At 40.0% G+C, this 19,282-nt stretch overlaps 1 protein-coding gene across 2 annotated transcripts in view; it reads left to right on the top strand.

The window, feature by feature from the left end:
* ccdc88b (coiled-coil domain containing 88B) overlaps positions 1–19,282 on the top strand; it is a 44,938-nt gene that overhangs the window by 12,312 nt on the left and 13,344 nt on the right. For both annotated transcript variants that reach the window (XM_044205169.1, XM_044205170.1), the window contains exons 6-22: positions 240–323; positions 1,197–1,337; positions 3,236–3,381; positions 3,814–3,895; positions 4,805–4,963; positions 6,157–6,303; positions 6,622–6,787; positions 7,028–7,143; positions 7,637–7,705; positions 8,983–9,678; positions 10,995–11,174; positions 12,771–13,111; positions 13,290–13,449; positions 14,416–14,817; positions 16,907–17,068; positions 17,957–18,234; positions 18,491–18,634. In XM_044205169.1, coding sequence (XP_044061104.1) covers positions 240–323; positions 1,197–1,337; positions 3,236–3,381; positions 3,814–3,895; positions 4,805–4,963; positions 6,157–6,303; positions 6,622–6,787; positions 7,028–7,143; positions 7,637–7,705; positions 8,983–9,678; positions 10,995–11,174; positions 12,771–13,111; positions 13,290–13,449; positions 14,416–14,817; positions 16,907–17,068; positions 17,957–18,234; positions 18,491–18,634 — 3,473 coding nt within the window. The remainder of the gene's footprint in view (positions 1–239; positions 324–1,196; positions 1,338–3,235; positions 3,382–3,813; positions 3,896–4,804; positions 4,964–6,156; positions 6,304–6,621; positions 6,788–7,027; positions 7,144–7,636; positions 7,706–8,982; positions 9,679–10,994; positions 11,175–12,770; positions 13,112–13,289; positions 13,450–14,415; positions 14,818–16,906; positions 17,069–17,956; positions 18,235–18,490; positions 18,635–19,282) is intronic.

Here is a 19,282-nt window from a genome sequence, read left to right as displayed (position 1 = left end):
TTCTAGACACAAACAGAAGGGACAGCTAGTGGACCGTGAATTCACTGAATTTGACAAAAAAACATGCATTGGATTAGAAGTGAATCTTTAGCATTTTTGCTTGAAAAATGACTGAAATGATCAAAATAGTGGTAGATTTATTTTCTGTCAATAGATTAATTGTTTCAGCTCTGGATTATTGGGCTGATATATTATATGGATATATTTTGAGCTAACACACACACACTTTCTTTCTGCAGTGTGAGAAGAAGGAGACGTTCATTCAGCAGATCCAGTCTCTGGACATTGAGACCCAGGCAGCCATTGCCAGCTGTATCCAGCAGGTATGTTCAAGTGCAGAATAAATCAAATCAAGGAGCCCCCCAAATATAAAAGGGCAGTCAGTATGAGGAGATATTATCCAGGGGAGACACTTCTAAGAGGATTTTTGTTCCTAAATATGATTTAGCAAAAAAATTCTTCACTGTCTGGCCTGTAGGCAGAGAGAGTGAAACTATTATACCTTCTACTGGCGCTTCAAGTAAGTGTGAAAATGAGCTGCTTGTTATTCTGCTGGCAGCCTTTTAAGGACCTCTGGGTGCCCCTTGCTGCCAGCAAAGGATGGATCCTCCACCCCTCATGTCCACCTCTCCACCTCCACCTCCACCTCTGTCACATCATCCTCTCCCCTTCGTCTCTTTTCTGTCATTCTCCGCCTTCCCCTCCAATAAAGCCTAAATGCCAAATTGTACTCTTTTAAAAATACCCCCCGTGAATAATTGCCCGGCATTACAAAAACAGCATGTTGCATACCAGCGTGTCTGAATTATAGTAACAGCATGTTACCCACGGGCCTTTTTTGTGCCAGGTTGCTCGGCATCATAAATCATAGAGGTGAGAGGTGTTCTTCCTGTGTGGATGGATGCACCCCCTGCTTGCTGTTCATATGCCTTCCACCCGAGGACATTTCGAACCTGTCTACATGATCATTAGTTTTGCATGCATTAGTAAGACAGTTTTGGACACACTTCCATAACAGAGGCATTCCCAAAGAAATGTGAGAATTAGTTTTTTCTGTTGTACACAGATGCATCTCTGCTTGGTATTCACACTTCACATTGCCTGGATTGTTTGCCCCCAGATCTGCCATTTTGTGTCAGGTTTCCCAGACTCACACTGATCTTATCATAGAGACCTGAGAAACTGTCCTTGTGCAGGTGACTCAGGATCCTCGCATGGTGCTGCCGCTTAGGTGGGAGGAGCTGGTGGAGGATGAAGGTACAGACTTACAGCTGGTGTTCAGCTCCATGGCCAAACAGATCCAAAGCCTGCTGGCACAGAGAGACACACACCTGGAGGTACATATGCACACACTTAAAGGAATAGTTTGACATTTTGGAAAATATGCTTATTCGCTTTTTTGCGGCGAGTTAGATGAGAACATTGATACCACTATCATGTCTGCTCGGTAAATACAAGGCTACAACCACAAGCTGGTTAGCTTAGCTTAGCATAAAGACTGGGAACAGGGGGAAACAGCTAGCCTAACAAAATCTACCTACCAGCACCTTTGAAACTATTTCTTGGCTTGGCGCAGTAACTTCCGGCCAAAAAATAGTCCAGGCACATAACAACCTGTAAAATCACAGTTTATTTACACTTTAGTAATCAAATGCATGTTAATAAGTGAGCTTCTGAGAGGCTGGTAGATGGATTTTTTTAACCTTTGGACAGAGCCAGGCTAGCTGTTTCCCCCTGTTTCCAATCTTCATGCTAAGCTAAGCTAACTGGCTGCTGGTGGTAGCTTCAGATTTACCATACAGATATGAGAGTGGTATTGATCTTCTCATCTAAATCTTGGCAAGAAAGCGAAACAGTGTATTTTGTAAATTTTTGAAATATTCTTTTAAATCATGTGATAATGTTTATACCAATGTGAGAAATATGGAACATAAGTTACAAGCAATGCACCTTCTACCTGACCTATTGATTAATACAGCTGATTGGAAATTGCTTAATTGGACACACAGAGACACTAAACTGCTGTATCACTTTATATACATGTATACCATCTACATCTGTTCAGATAGATGGAGTCAGAGCCATGTATGGCTGCAACTACACAACTAATCACATTAATTTTTACAGATTTTTTTGTGCCTTGAAATTTCTTTAACATGAGTCTTTTGGGTCATCCTGATGACGGCCCAGTGGTTTAAGACACTTACCATATAATATATACCTTTTTGTTTTTATGAAGTTCAGAAATTTAATGAACTGAAAATTAGGACATGCATAAGTAAGTACAGCACTTGTTTCATCAGGGCTTAGTTGGGTCATATATTTCATCAACATTTTATATCTTATGCTGCTCAGATCTCATATTTAGTTTGTAGCTATTATTCACCGCTCACAGTTGTAGGAATTCTGCCTTTGTGCCAACAAAAGCTGATATTAAAATGATATCTTAATTGAAAATAAATAACTATAAATGAAAAATAAAATGCATGTCAGTCCACTGTCTGAAAAAATAGACTACAGTGAAAGTATTTTGAGATATACTATGAGGCACAAGGTCATTTTAAATTTTTTTTTATTATTATTATTTTTTTGAACATGAAGACCTGAACCCTAATTACTAACTCATATATGAGCTTGTTTTCTTAATTTGACGCTGTCCTGCGTCCTTAAATCCACTGAGGTTCCACAAAGATCTGTAGCCAGCTTTTGTGGGATTAAAAGGCATTATTAAAGGAATTATCTCTGTTTTGAATAGTGAATAATGTTCTAAACCTTTTAGCTACAACCTTAATATGAGATCAGAGCAGCATAAGATATTACATTTTGATCCACTGACTCAAATAAGCCCCCATGAAACAAGGGTTCACTTTGCTCTTGTGTAACCACATAAAAAACAGATTTTTGTTGTGGTAGTGTCATAGAAAATGTTGCATAGACCAGAGACAAAATTACACACAGAGAAAAATCATTTTACATTCATATTGTAGAACAACAAATTGTTTAAAACCCAACAGGGGTATAAACTGACATTACAAACAGACATTATTACTCACTATACCAAACTGTCAGTTACTCTTAAAGGGTTTAGAATTTTGAATATCTAACATTGTTAATTTTCTTAGTTCCTGTAATTCTCCCATACTTTATCTTGCGTGTCTCTTCTCTCTCCAAATCGTTCTTTTCCTCCGTCCTCTTTGTCCCTTGCTACATCTATCACCCCATCTCTCTCTCCCAGAGGATGGCAGAGCTGTGTCGGGAGCGGGAGGCCCAGACTGACTCAACCACGGTGCCCCTGGGTGGTCGCAGCGAGGAGCCACCCCAAGGTCTGGCACTCCAGCTGGCAGACAGCAAGGCCAAACTCCGCCGCCTCAAACAACAACTGTGAGTGTGTGTGTGTGTGTGTGTGTGTGTGTGTGTGTGTGAGATGGAAAAACTCAAGAGAACCTTCAGAAAAGTCGTGATAAAGGTCAAGATGAAAAATGTGCAAATTATTTTGTCACACTTTACAATAAACTGTGAGTTGTTACTCAGCAACAAGTAAGGAACAAATCAGGTACTCACTGCTAGAATTAAATTCACACAGTGTATTAAATGTAAACAACATCATAAAGGTCACTGTTGGCCAATTATGATTTCTGGATATACATGTCTTTTTACTATTTCTAGCAAACATAATCTGCTCTAATCTTATTTTTTAGCAGCCAATGTATCACCCATAGGACTGAAATAAAAAAAACATCAGCAAAATACTGTTTTGAAAAAATTGCATAATTGCATTTTTGGTGCTGCTTTTATGTTTCACTTGTTTTTTAGGGAAGATAAAGGTGATCAGATATTGGATTACAATCAGGAGATTCAAACTATGGAGGAACAGCTCAAGAAACTTCAGAAAGAGGTACAGACAGCCTGACTTGTAGTGCCAGATTTGAGACTGAAACCTGATGTTCTGTTTTAGTTTTTCCTCTGTCAAAGAGACAGAGACATCCTTGCTTTGGATACACAGAGAGACTTAAGCACACATAAAACATAACTAGTTTGGCAACAGCTATAATAGACTGCATATTAAGCCTAAAAAACAATACAGTACAGCCAACAGCACAAAACACAGGTGGCTTTTAATAGCCAATAAGTTGATTCCTCTTAGGTTATTTATTTAGCAGCAATTAGACAACGCACATTGCAGCCAACTACAGTTTTGTCCAGAAGAATATTGCTGTTAAACTTCTTTCCCAGCTGAATTTGACAGTTTAGACTCATAATCCAGAACAAAGCTACAGGCATGCTCGTGGGTCATATAAGATCATAATGCTCCCACATTGAAGAAGCCTTCCCCAAATCACTTACTTGTATTTTTCCATTGTTGTAGTTCTAAATTTATTTACAAATACACTCACAGATTTTGTTATAAATAATGTTTCCATATCACAAAGATTTGGGAACACTATTTGGTGCTACAAAAAATGTGGGGGTATCTTCATTTAAATAATACACATATATAAATATATATTTTGTCCACCACTGTGTAATTCACACCTTAATCTAAACCTAGTTCTAATATTAACTTTAAACTAAGATCTTGTAGAAAAGAAGATGGCAAAATGTTGTCATTTTCTTTCTGTTCTTGTGAGGACATCTCATTCTCATAAGTACTGTACACACAAACACACGCACACATACACACACACCTTTCCTTCTGCCTGTGTTAGACTGTCAACATTTGCTTTGCTGCACATCCCAGATCTGTTCACAACCTTCTATGACCTCATCCCCACTGGTATATGAATGTGTGTGTGTGTGTCTGCAGAACCGCTCTCTGCAGGGTGAGGTGAGGGGCATGCGTGCACTGCGGGATGAGCTGGACTGCGCCCGAGAGCGAGCCGCGCGGGCCGAGCAGCTCCAGACTGAGCTTCAGAGCTGTAAACACAGATTGCGCAGCCTGGAGCTCACACGCACTCAGCTGAAGGTACACACACACACACAAACACTGCAAACGCACAACTCTCACATATACTTTGAATAAGTCATTTACACCAGAAAGAAAACAAGCAGCAACATCTACACCATGAAATACATTCAAATTGTTTTGGCAATAAGTTACATATTGGAATCTCCCATACAGTACAAAATCAAACATATTCACAGTGCCTTTATACACATGTACACACAAACACACACTTTTACAAAGCAAGGACCTCTTATGAACATTACCAGTGAAGGTTACATCAAGAAGATCCTCTTTTGAGCGTTTCTCTGAGTAGCTATTTTTTTTAAAGAAAGAAGTACTGCACCACTTAATCTCAAAAGCCATATAGTCCCTCTCACAGCCCTGAGCATTTCAATCAAGAGTGAGTATGAACAACTCTGAAGCTCAAAGCCAGAGAATGAGATTATACTGTGTGATGTCATCAGGATTTACAGCCCAGAGCTGCTTCATTGACAAAGAGCAGGAGTATGGCTTCAGTTATTGGAGCTTTTACACCCAAATGAGATTTATTCTGAGGTAGTATAACTGTTCTGAGGCAGAAAATGTGCTCATATCCTTGTAAAACACCTCACAGTGTCCTCACTGTCACCTTCTTAGTCTTTTTTGATTTATTCTACCTTCATACTCGATCCCTGTGACAGCCCAAATTAGCTGGCAGGATGAATATTTCTCGTGTTTGGGTTTATAATTAATTTTCTCAAATTCACAGTGAACTCTTGCCTGGCTGTTAAAACCAGAGGAGCTAATGCTGAATGTTTACATGTAGAGGTGTTCTCTGTTGAAAGTAAAATCTACCCGTAGACACCTAGAGAGTCATTTTGTTTTATTACATCTCGGGTGTTATTTGTTTTGGCCATCATTCCTATCAGTAATAACAACATTTTACTTTCCAAGGTAAAAAAAACACAGTTATGGTGTGCTCACTTTCAGCTTAGCGTCTTAAGTCAAGTGGATGCCTGACGATGATTTTGCCCTTGGCTGAAGCCAAAGCTGACAAATGTGGATCGAAGATCGATTATCTCTGAGGGCTGCAGCAGCAAAGGACACATAAATAAACAATGTGATTCTCTCAGCAAATGTTTGATCTGAATGTTCACCTTCCTGAGGCCTGAGGCTTCATTTCACTTATAGTTTCATGTTTCCTGTCTGTCTGTGCACGGCGCCCCCTGCAGGAGCAGCAGCAGCTGTGTGCAGCACTGCAGGAGACCAAAGCTCTTCTGGAAGAACAGCTGGCCGACGCACGGGCGCGCTGCTCCTCGCTAAGGGAGCTTGAGAGGGACAATCTTCTACTACGTCAGAGAATCATAGACGTGGAAGCGGTGTGTGTAATTTAATGTTTGTGTACGTTTGTCTAAATATGTGTGTTATTGGCTATATTTGTGTGCGTATGTTTAATATGTGAAGAAATGCCAATCTTCCTTAAGATCTTGGTATGAGTTTGCACATGTACTTTTATGGCATAGGAGTAGCATTTCATGAAAAATATCTGTGTATGTTGTGTGTGTGCCCTTTGAAATCAGTTTTTCTTTTAATGAATGAATGAATGTCTGTCTGTCTGTGTGTGTGTGTGTGTGTGTGTGTGTGTGTGTGTGTGTGTGTGTGTGTGTGTGTGTGTGTGTGTGTGTGTGTGTGTGTAGGAGCGGGACACTGAGAGGCAGCGAATTGATGAGTTGCTGGAGATGAACATGAGCCTCGAGGCGGACCTGAGGCACGGCAGCAGCGGCAACAGCATTCCCGCTCTGGTTCACCAACGTTTCCTCCAATCAGAACTGGACTCTGACGAGGAGCTGAGCAAACTGATTGGTCAGAGCACCTGCCTCTCCGCACCTTTTAAGACATTTTAATTAACTGATAAGAGAAAATGTGTTGAGGTAATACTGGCCCACAGGTTATCAATCAACAAAAACCGAGTGAATCTCTTCATATATCCATTTCTCTTTTTCTCAATTTTTTCCCTGCCTATCTGCCTCTCTCCCTCCTCGTTTTTAAAAATCTTTTTCCTGCTTTATTTTTTATTTCACTATTTTCCTCTGTCTGTCTCAGATCAGAAGCCGCTGAGTGTGGAAGTGGGCGAGGCTTCAACACTGATGCTGCTGGGAGCAGAGCAGGAAAACGCAGCGCTGAAAAGACGACTGGAGGAGCTGCAGGCCCAGCAGGAGGTCAGGGTTCAGGGGTTCGAAAGTTACGACACGTAGAAATAATCTGTAACACTTTAGCTCTCCCTGGTTAAAGGTTGAAGCAGGTCATCAGAATTAACAACAGACTTTGGCGTCCAATTAATGAAACCGTATTGGAGGGATCAGCAACTACAGGAGCTCAAAGAGAAGACAGTTAGATAAGAGATAACTGTTCTTGTCTGCACTTTAGAAGCACATTTCCAACTCCATGATATGTAAAGTAAATAATATACTTTCCACATGCCCTTAGTGCATTTTATAATTGATATGATCATCATGTCAGGAAGGTAGGAAGAACCATTTCAGTGAAGAATGTTTGATGAAAATACCAGTAGACCTACCTTTCAAGTCAACCTGGCAAAGTCAGACATGAAGCTCCTCACTATCTGGGCTCAGAGTATGTAGATGCAAATTAAATAGGAAAAGCAGGAAGCAACAGTTGGAGGAGTTAAACATCCTTCTCCTCTCACTGCAGGCTGATTCTCCAGATGCAAAGAATGAGCTGGCTTGCCTGGAGACAGAGCATCAGAGCACACTCAGAGAGGTGAGCTGAGGGGGAAATAAAGGCTGCTAATAGACCTGAATTCATTAGATATGACAAGATTTTTGGGAGACTGGTCTGCTTTGTCAGACACAGTGTAGAGTGACAGCAATCTCCATGCTATTTATTAAGCATATTTACGTAACTATATGCACATAGCTAAAAAGGAAGACAATGAAAACATATATAATTTTTGACACAAAATATTCAGTAATCATAAACTCTATGTGGCATTGTTATGGTAGTTTTGTGGCAAAGAAGGGAAATTTTACTGCTGAAGCGATTAGTCGTTCATTACTACAATCAATTATTATCTTTCTGTTTTACTGATTTTTCAACATATACATAATGTCCCTACACCTACCACCCACCTTAGGACCAAAAGATGCCATAGTACACAACCTGACATGACAAAAAACAAGCGAAAATGAAACAAAATACACAAAATACCAACACAAAAACATATTCTGCATTATACTGTATAAGAATATGTATATGCATACACATACAGACATAGCTGTACTTACCCATACACACACACACACACACACACACACACACACATTTAAAAGTTAAAATGTCTCAAATGTAAAGATTTCACTGTTTTCATTTCATTTCATAACATATCTGTGTGATATTTGATTTATATTTTGTCAAAATAAGCCCTGATAACCCTGACATTTGTTGATATTTTGACATTATAAAGATTAAATGATTATATATAATATAAAGAATCAATATATTAAATGATTGCAGCCCTATACATGTCACACAGAGTATGATATGAAAATAACTTTGAACTATCAGTTATCACTTTTGATAGCAATGGTGCAGCTGTTCAAATGTACAAATCCTCTATAAATGTAAAATTATTTCATATGTTCTCTGGATTGTACTGCTATATATGGTGACTGCTGCCTGTCGTCCTTTTCAAGCTGCCCAATCTTCACTGTTTAGAGTTTTCTGTGGTTATTTGTGTAGAGGAGTGCCTTTGTATACTATTTTTATAACCAACCTAAAATCATTTAAATCAATCTCTAATTTCCCCACCGTCATTTATCTTTCTTTTTTACTTCCTTGTATTGACCCTGGATTAATTTTGAGCAAGAACAAGAGGTGGTTTGAGTCTTTCACAATGCATTCAAGTTCAGTCATGTTCAATACATGGAAGTATGAAAAGAAAGGAAACACGGACAAAAAAGAAGCAACAATACAGGGGATTCAAAGCTTTGAAAAGCATTGAAATTGCACTTCCATTATACTCCTATTATACTTTTCAGTTTCAAAACTTGAAGAATGAAAATGCCACGTTGAAGCAGCGCCTGGAACAGCTTGTGACCAAACTGCAACACCTGGAAGACAAGAGGAAGGAGGAAGGAGTGAAGAAGCCAGACAGAGAGGAGGAGGAGAGAGGAGTCCAAGGCTTTGAATCCTTCAGGGGAGAGGGGGAAGGAAGGGTGAGGATGATGGAGGAGAAGGAGAGAAGAGGAGAAATCCTTGGGACCCAGAGGGAAGCAGGAGTTGGGGAAGAGGTTCTCCATGTTCAAGGGGGAAAAGGAGAACCATGCAATGAGGAGGTCGAGTCCAAAAGGAGAGGAGAGGCAGAGGGAGGGCAGAAAGACAGAGAAAAACAGGAGAAAGAAATAGAAATAAAGAAAGAACAGACTGTAGTAACAACAAGCTCAGAGATCGAAAAGCATACAAAAAACGTAGACGATGATACAGAGCCCACAGCTGCAGACCAGGCTGTATGTTCCCTGCCTGGTCCTGATGTGGAGCTTCTGACAAACCAGCTCCAGGAGGCCCAGGAGGAGGCTGACAGACAGGCGATGGTGGCCCAGGACCTGCGCTCCAAACTGGGAGAGCAGAGCAGGAAAACCTGGGAGGCTGAACAGAGGCTGGTTGTCCTAGAGGCTGAGCTGCAGCATATGAAGAAAGCTGCCCAGAGTCTGGGAGACGCCCGCAGGCAGATAGAGGTATGGATGGATGGATGTATGATGGGTGGTTGATGGATGGTTGATGGATTGAGGAAAGAAAATGTGGAGTCAGAGAGACATGAATGGAGGAGATGAGAAGCTTGAATGAAGTGCTAATAGAGATATTAAGATTAAGGATGTTTGGTTGGTTGGATGGATAAATCAAAGACATGTTACATGAACAGGTGATGAATGGATGGTTGATATAATGTCTAATAAATACTATAAATGAAAAAACAGCCAGCATGCATTTGTGGAGTCAAAAGATGGACATTTTCTATATCTAAAGAATATGTGTAATGTTCAATAATATCAAATTGTATTTTATGGGTCTGTATTTTCTAATAAATCCTAGGATTATGTAATTACAATTGTAAATACAAATTATAGAGAAAATGGAGGCAGAGTTCTGAGAGTTATTTGACAGTTATTGATGTGTTTACAAACAGTTGTTAATTTACTATTGTTTTTAGCCATGCTAGTGGCATGGCTCTACAGATGGCAATGTTGGTCTGTTAATCGGTCCGCCATTTTGGTTCAGACTGAAATATTTAAACAGCTATTGGATGGATTGCCATGATATTTATTACAGATATTCGAGGTCCCCAGACAATGAAGCCTCCTGATTTTGCTGATCCCCTGACTTTTCCCTCTATCATCAAAGTTTTCACTTATCCACTAAAATATCTCAAAATCTACCAGATACATTGGAACAAAATTTTGTACATTCATGGTTCTGATGTATCGTAATGACTTTGCTGATGTCATGACTTTTCCTCTAGCACCACCATAAGGTTCACATTTGTAGTTTTGAGTGAAATTAACTGTTGGTTGGATTACTATGTAATTTGGTTAACACATTAATGTTGCATTAGTATAGCCTCATAGAGCCGCTAACATGGCTGTAGACTAGTTGAACTGTATGCTTGTCTATAGACACATTTCAGATGTTTGCATGTTCAGCTGACCTGATGTGTATTGACATAAAGCTCTTTAGGTTATGCTAGCAATTTACTGAAATTAATTAATTGGAAGTTTACCAGTTGAAACTCTCTTCATTTCTCGTTAATAAGCTCCAAGTTACATAGACCCTTCCATGGACCTTCCTATGAAATAGGAAATATATGAGCTCCTTTTCTAGGAAATTATAAGAAACTATGTGACCCATAAAATAAAACCTTACCCATCAAGTGAGTATTAAAAGTTTTGCTGGGAATGTTTATTTCCAAGTGGATGCATATATATATATCTACACAGATGTCTGTATGAATAGATAGACAGTTCTACAGCTGAATATTCCACTGTCGTTCTCTCAGGTTCTTCAGTCGGAAGGTCTGGTTATGGAGGAGGAGTTGTGCCGTCTGCGGAGCCAAACTGAGCTTCACAGGATGCAGACCACGGTCATCGCCACCCTGGAGGGAGAGCGGGCTGCACTGGAGAGAGACAGGGACACGCTACGCAGCACCATGGACGCCATGCGCACCACCCAGCGCAAGGTTGAAGAGTACACATGCACAAACACACACACACGATGCAGCTGTGACATCAAACATTTTCATGACCATGAAGATGGACGAGGGGCAGAGAAAAAGAAATGTACAAACCAAATGAAAGGGAGTTTTTATGATGTAACAAAAATCCCCAGTGACAAAAATTCATTAAAATTTTAATAGCTGATCTTATTATTCTGTAATCTCTTTAAATAATTGCTTGGTTACATTAAATACATTACATTAGATAGGGGCTCTACTTGGCAAATAAATGTCTTTTGTCTTGCATTTACATCTGAAATCTAATTATATTATTGCATGGAGAAATTGTTCAGCAGGAGGTGGATTTGACAGCATGAAGTGAAACGAATGATTACAGCTGTCTGCGAGAGAAACAGCATGTTTTTATACACCCAGTATTGAGAGAGCGAGTCTGTTTTGACCTGTGATATTCACATATTGACAAGAAACTCACACTCAGAGATCACAGGTTAACGTTTTGGTACAACTTATTTAGTGCATTTCCCTAGATGTAGCTTAAAGGAAAAACCAAACCAAAAATCACCTTTTTCAGACACTCCATTGCAGGATGTAGACGTTTTCTGAAAACAATGTGATGCAGAATACTGTGTTTAACGTGCTATTTGCAGTAAAATTGCAAGACATCAGAGAAATTGCAAGCTAAGGAAAAGAGCAGTGCTAAGTCAGCATTAAAGAAATACCATAAAAGGGATTCATGAATACCTCCCATTCAGAGAGTCGTACATAATCCTTCTTCTGATGTTGTAATATTGTACTGTATTAACCGCCCTCTTTTTATAAAGAGAAGATCCGGTCTTTATTGTGGATGTTGTACCTGTACATCTAATAACCCAGATATTGCTCTATATATCTTTTAAATACACTCAGTAGTAGCTGAGAAAATCCTTTTTTTACAGACACGTTTCAGCTCTCTACGTGTTCTGCTATGATGCCATCCAGCTACATGATCCCATGAAATTGGTTTCAATACATCTAGTTGTTAGCATGGAACAGAGGTACAACAACAACCCTGGATACTGTGTTAGTGTGCTAATATATGTCAGAGCATCAGACAATATGTAGATATAGATAACTTTGAAAAACAGAGGAGTATTCCTTTCATTTCTAAACTCTAAAACAACAATCCACCCTCTAAATGAGGAAGTACTGTGATATAATTTTGGTTTAGTTTCCAGTTATGTTTGAGGTTGACTTTGTATTCTGACCACCAGAATGAGAAGCAAAGACTTCGAATCTATGGAGATTATAATAGTGCGTGTTAAATGTGCAGTCAGCGATTCAAATCCAATAAATTTTTTGTCAAAATCAAGGAATATCTCCTCACGGGCCGCTAGCTGTCCGTTCTGTGTGCGCGCTGAAAATAAATCCGGTGTTACACTAATGTCTTCTTGGAACATGTGTTATTGTTAATACTATGTCTTTCATATGCTGTCTATTGTGACCTGTCTGACTTGTGTCTCTTCTGTTATTTGCCCCTGTGAATCTATCTTAATAAATCTAATTTAAAGTGACCAGTAAAAATCAAACAGCATTAATCATCCATCTTGTCTCTTTGGCCAGGGTGACCAGTTAGAGCTCACCGTTCAGACTCTCAGGGCGGAGCTGGAACGTCAAGGTCGGAGTTTGGAGAGTTCTCGTCGTCGGGAGGAGGAGCTGGATGCAGAGCTCCGCGACGCCACTTTGGAGGCCGAATCTCTGGCCCGGGCGCGAGACCAGGCGCTGCTGGAGGCCTCGAGGCTGGAGCAGGAGAAGGAGGTGTGTCAGTCGGAGTTGGACGGACAACGGAAGGAGGGGAGGCAGAGAGAGAGGGAAGCGGCGAGGCTGAGGCAGCAGCTGGAGAGCACGACCCTGGCCCTGGAGCACAGCAACCAGAGAGCTCGGGCTCTGGACGCTGAACACAGGTACACACACTCCTGTTGACACACTTAACCTCGATCACGAGCTGAGGTACGCGATTAACCTAACAAGGCATCAGAGAGAGCTACTTGGCTGCACCGTACATTTATCTATAATGTCAACTCTATCTTCATTCAATCTGTGTTGCTGTTGGTGTGTGTGTGTGTGTGTGTGTGTGTGCAGACATGTGTGTCAGCAGCTGTCTGAGTCCAAGGAGCTCTGCACTCGGCTGCAGGACCTGGAGAAAGAGCTCAACAGTCGATTAACCAGCATGGAGGAGGGTAAACAGCAGCTGCAGGAGCAGTACGCAGACGCTCAGGCCAAGATTAGCTCACTGTCCCAGGTGTGTGTGTGTGTGTGTGTGTGTGTGTGTGGGTGTGTGACATGGTAGTTTAGTCACAGACAGTAATCACTGCTGCAGGGATGTAGTGGAGGTTAAACTCACCCAACCTCAGCTTTCATGTCTTACCTAGACAGCTGAAATTACCTTTACAAACAGAGATTTGTTCTTATGACATATATTCATAGTAATAATAGTTAATTCTATGATGTTTGGATGTATGTACTGAATAATAATTCAGTGTGTTCAAAATTCAGTATACAAATTTGCTGGATTTTTCAGTGTGTTGTTGATTGACACTATTGTCTCTCAACGCAATGCACATGGGAATAGCTGTGTCCAACATTATTCCCTATTTACTAGATAGTGCATATTTACTGTCTGGAATTTTGCTTAAGTATGAAATTTATCAAGAATTCCCACAATAGAACAAAAAAAACCCCAGCATGAACACAACTTTCTGCTAACAATCCCAAAATACATGCATGTTGCATTTTACAGATGCAAAACTTACTGTTGTGCAACTAAAAAAAAACAAAAAAACGATGATGATTACTAAGTGTCCAAAATCTCAATTTACTCCACACAAGAAACAAACAACAAAACAAACCCTATTAAGTCTTTGAAAAAAAAAACATTTAGCTTTTTTCTTATTGAATTGGCTGTAGCCAGAGTCACAGTTTCATTGATACCTGACAGTGCAGTGAATAATTTCCTGTTTGTATACATTCATTTCTTATCTACTAACTGCTAACATCTAACTTAGTATACTGTTAACATTAGAAGAGTATACAGTATGGAAGTGGTACTATGAAAGTTGGTCCTTTTCAGGACGTATAGACCAACAAATGTTTCTGAGTAAAATTAATTTAGTTCAGATTTGTTTTATGAAGATCACAGACCACCATTTTATTCTCCTCAGATTATAATCTTTGAATGCTGTATTGCCCCTTATCTCTCTCTTATTAGGACCTATCCAATGAGCAGGCACGTTCTCAGAAGCTGTCCACTGAGGTTGAAAGTCTGAGCCAGAAGCTACAACAAGCCGAGGCTGAACTAAAGACAACAACTGATTCTCTCAACCAATCACAGGAGACAATAGAGTCGCTCTCCCAGTGCCTTAAGAAAAGTGAATCTCTTCTCCAGTTGGAAAAGAGAAGAGGAAGTGCGGAAGTGGACACTACATCTCATTCGAGTTCAGACTCCTCAAACAAAACGCACATTTGTCAGACACACACCCAGGAGATGACGTCACATCTGGATCAATCCCCTGAAGCCGGCAGAGATTGTGACCTTTCCATGATCCCTGATTGTGCCGCAAGAGAGACAGAGAGGCAGCTGAGTGAGAGGTTGATAGAGCTGGAAAAAGAGGTGTGTCTCTGTGTTTCAATATTTGTCTGTGAATGATGTGTGTGTATGTGTGAGCCTTTTGAATCTAAATTACAGGCTGTCTGTGTGGTTCAGTGCAGCTTCTGTGTGATGGAGATTGTTGAAATTCTTGCTCTAGGGATGCTTCATGACTATCAACTCACAGTAGGCCGCCACTTCTCCGAGTGTAGCACTTTATTTTCCAGAACTACTGCTTTATCTCTGCTCATCAGTTTTTATAATGTCACCTTGGCTACTGTTAATCTTCCTTATCTCTTCTGCTGCTCTCGTGTTGTAGCTCTTACTCTCTACCTCTCTCTCAGACAGACACTCACACATATAGACACACATAAACGCTAACATCAAGCTGTAAGGGGCAGCTCCAGCACCGCCAAGGTCGGGAATTTCATTCAATGCATTGCTCAGTAGATATGATATTGCGTTTTCGCTGTCAGGATTTAAAGTTTTAGATTAGAATAGATGAAGCAAGGCACTAACACCTTTAGGGTTCAGATCCTGGTCCCACCCACACTTAGGTGCAGGTACGCCTGTTGATACATCTCCCAATGGTGGAAGAAGTACTCATATCCTTTGCTCAAGTAAAAGTACCACTACAACAATGTAAAAAAAACTCTATTAGAGTTAGAAATATTATGTAAGTAAAAGTTCTGAAGTATTATCAGCAAAATGTTCTTAAAGTATGAAAAGTAGAAGTACTCATTCTGCAGAAAAATGGGATGATTAATGGGAGAGAAAAGAAGAAAAAAGAAAGTCCTGCTACACAAATCTATATTCATTTTTGGGGCTTTTTTTCATATCTTGATGAAAATTTCACCTCTTTGGGCTTCAAACAGTTATTTAAATGAAACCATCTGAGAAGTTTAGTGTGGAAATGTCTCTTTAATGGTACAGCTAACAACTCATTTGAAATGTGACTACCAGACACAAATGTTTTAGTGTCACAAGCCAACAATGTTGGGAACCACTGGTTTAACAATGTATTGTATTTTCTACAATATATTGTATAGGTATTTTATAAGCTCTTCATATGTTTTTCAATGTAAGAATGTAACTCATAACGATAGCTTCCAAATAAAGGTAGTGGAGTAAAAACTACAATATTTCCCTCTGAAATGTAGTGGATTAGAAGTAGGATAAGTACCTCAAAATTATACTACATATAGTACAGTATTATAGTATAGTACTGGAGTAAATATACATAGTTACTTTCCACTACTGACATTGGCAAGGAGAATGGTAAAGTGAAAAAGCAGGAAATCCAAAAGAGCCAGTGAAAAAAGTAGAAATCCCCTGTGTAACTGGTAGGAAATGTGAAAGAATCCAAAATGAAAAAAAGAGCGGCCAAAACTGAGCTCCAGATCCTCTAGATGAGTCACACATGAAATGTGTTGTCGTTGCGCCAGTACTTGCAAAAATGTACAAATTAATTCACATTGTTTGGTGGGTGTAGAGCTGGGTTTGGTGCACTGCAGGCTCATTTTAATTTTGGATAAAAACACCAGATTTCATACCTTCAGCAATTTTGCAAAATACAACATTTTCTGTTATTTTCTAATCTATCCATCACAATGCCCAATCAACACACTCCTTTATTTATCAGAGCAGATTGCAACGTCAACAGTCACAACTAAGTGTGCAGATTTGCTGATTGGATTATAAATGGCTGTGCAAAGATTCCACTCACTGAAATCTTATAGTAGAATAATCTTAAAGTATAAACAACAGATGTGGACTAGTTATATATATTTTCAACCTTTATGTTATACATTTCTGCAAACACACTGGAAGATTTTAATCTCTGTATTTATAGATTGACACAAATGTCACATAAAGCTGCTACCTGACGTGCTTTGAAAGGTCAGCTGCAGATTCAGTTGAAGTGCAAATAATATAAATATTTGGTAACACTTTTTTTGGATAGTCCGCCTACAGATAGTTTATAGAGTATTTGTATCATTTCAACTGTTTCACTTTGTCTGTAGATGTTTAACAGATTATCAATAGAGTATATGTGTACTGCTACTGTACATGGCTGTGGATGCTCGATCAATATGACATTTCTCTCCCTCAGAAAGCAGTGGCGGTTGCAGGACAGGAGGCTTTGCTGTCGCGGCTGTCCCAGTCCCAGGAGGCGTGTGAGCACCTTAAGGAGCAGCTGGAGGCTCTGCGCCGGCACTCCCTAAGCCTGCAGGACTCCTGCACCAGACTACAGACACTCAACACCCAGCTGCAGGTGACCAAACACACAGATAGAAAGCATGATTATGATTAAAGAGCTTATTGGAGAAAATGACCTCCACTTTCACATAGTTTTGAACCATTTGGTCCACCTAAATTAAAGCTCTTTGAAAATTAGACATTTGCAATGAATTTGGACATAGTTTTCAAGGATTTATTATGTTATTGGACTACCAGACTGCTTTAACACCATAGAAAGACACCATATTTTTAGTCATGCTAGTGGCGTGGCTCTGCGGACAGCGGTGTCGGTCTGTCTATTGGTCGGTCTTGCCATTAAATTTGGATTCAGATTTCCATGAAATTTGGTCCAGATATTCACGTTCCCTCAGGTTAAATTGTATTAACTTTGGTGATCCCTTACCTTACCACCACGATCAGGTCAAAATTTTAATTTGTCCAGTACTTTGGTTTATGACCAAAAACCTGCAAAACTAATGACAATCCCATCAGCTTCAGCTGCACTTTGTGTGTAGTGCTAATTAGCAAATGTTAGCATGCTAACATGCTAAACTAAGATGCTGAACTTGGTAAACATTATACCTGCTAAATATGTTAGCATTGTCATTGTGAGCGTGTTAGCATGCTGACATTATCATTTAGCTCAAAGCACTGCTGTATCTACTGTAAGTACAAACTGCTAATGCGGCTGTAGACTCTTAGTCTTGTTAAGATTTCAGTTGTATACTCTAGAGTCTATTCTATCAATACATATTGTATATTACATGTTCATATTAATGTAATTTTTCATAGTGCTAGCGTACTGCGGGTGGGACACTGGGAGGTAAAAGGGTAATAAACTGACATGTTTGGGTTGTTGGCTTTCTGTTTGAACCTAAAAATGTCTCTGTTTTATACCACATACACAAAAACACTTACACAGGTGGAGCAAGCATCCCTGAGCTCCCAGCATGCAGCAGTGGTGGCGCGCTGCAGTGAGAGCGAGGCCCGGTGTGCAGCTCTGGAGGCAGAGTCCAAGGTGTGGGCGCGGGAGCGGGAGGAGTCTGTGGCCAGGATGGAGGCTCTGAGGCGGGACCACGAGCGGATGACGGCACTGCAGCAGCGTCAGGAGGTGGAGCTGGAGGAGCTGCTGGATAAACACTCTCAACTGAGGAGCAACAACCGCAGCCTGGAGGCCCAGTACAGGGAGCTGGAGGCCAGGTCAAAAACACACACTGTCTGCATTAAATTAGACCCTTTTATAAACTGAAAAATATGAAATCCTGACTGTAGAGAATTTTAAGTATCTATCTATCTATCCTTGTGAGGGCTTTTAGTTCTCTCCAAGAACAAAAATATACACATAAAAAAACACACACATCCACTAACACAACCTGCATCCTTTAAAAACACACGCTCTCTGTCTGTCATACATTATTTTGTTTTGTTGGGTGAATGTTGTGTTTGCAATCTCAAGGTACAAGGAGCTCCTGGACGGTAAAACCCAGCTGGAGGAGAGAGAGCGGGAGATGAAGATGGAGAGAGAGGAGATAGAAGCAGAGGTCCAAAGAAGATTGGAGAGAGAACGCGAGCTGGAGAGGCTGAAAGAAGACAACGAGAGGTAACAAATACGCTCACCAGTCAGCTTCCTCAGCATCACATTCATGAGATCTGATTATCCTTTCATTCCTCTCCTCTCACTGCCTGCATGTTGAGCAGCAGTATTAATGCTAATATTAGAAGCACAGCAACACAGGAATTGGTTTGAATGCAAATGTACTATAGGAATGCACAGAATGCATGTTTTGTTCCTGATTTAAGGCTTTTGGGCACAAAACAGCAGCACAGAAAAATAAGGCACACGCCATCAAAAAACAGGATTGGGGATAAATGGTGAAAATATAGGTTTGTTTGGATATTTCACATCAAAAGCAGAACTTTGAAGGCTTTTGAACTCAACAAATTCATTCATCTTAAATGTTTACTTACATGTATGTTTTCTTGGTCAAATCTGTGTATATTTAAATGCCCAGTGTGTCAAAAACTCACTAGTTCCAGCTTCTCTTAATGTGAATATTTTCACGTGTTACTTATGATCTTATGATCTTATTTTACATTGTTGGTCAGACAAAACAAGACATTCAAAGACATCACCATGGGTTCTGGGGACTTGTCATTTTTACTGTTAGTTACAGCTCTAAAGGAAAGATATGGACAGCGACTGATTTGTTTAATACTGAGCCATGCATGCTGTACACGTTCACTTTTA

The sequence above is a fragment of the Siniperca chuatsi genome, linkage group LG8, assembly GCF_020085105.1.
Source record: "Siniperca chuatsi isolate FFG_IHB_CAS linkage group LG8, ASM2008510v1, whole genome shotgun sequence".
Classification (NCBI taxonomy): domain Eukaryota; kingdom Metazoa; phylum Chordata; class Actinopteri; order Centrarchiformes; family Sinipercidae; genus Siniperca; species Siniperca chuatsi.
This window is presented reverse-complemented; position numbering and strand designations above follow the sequence as displayed.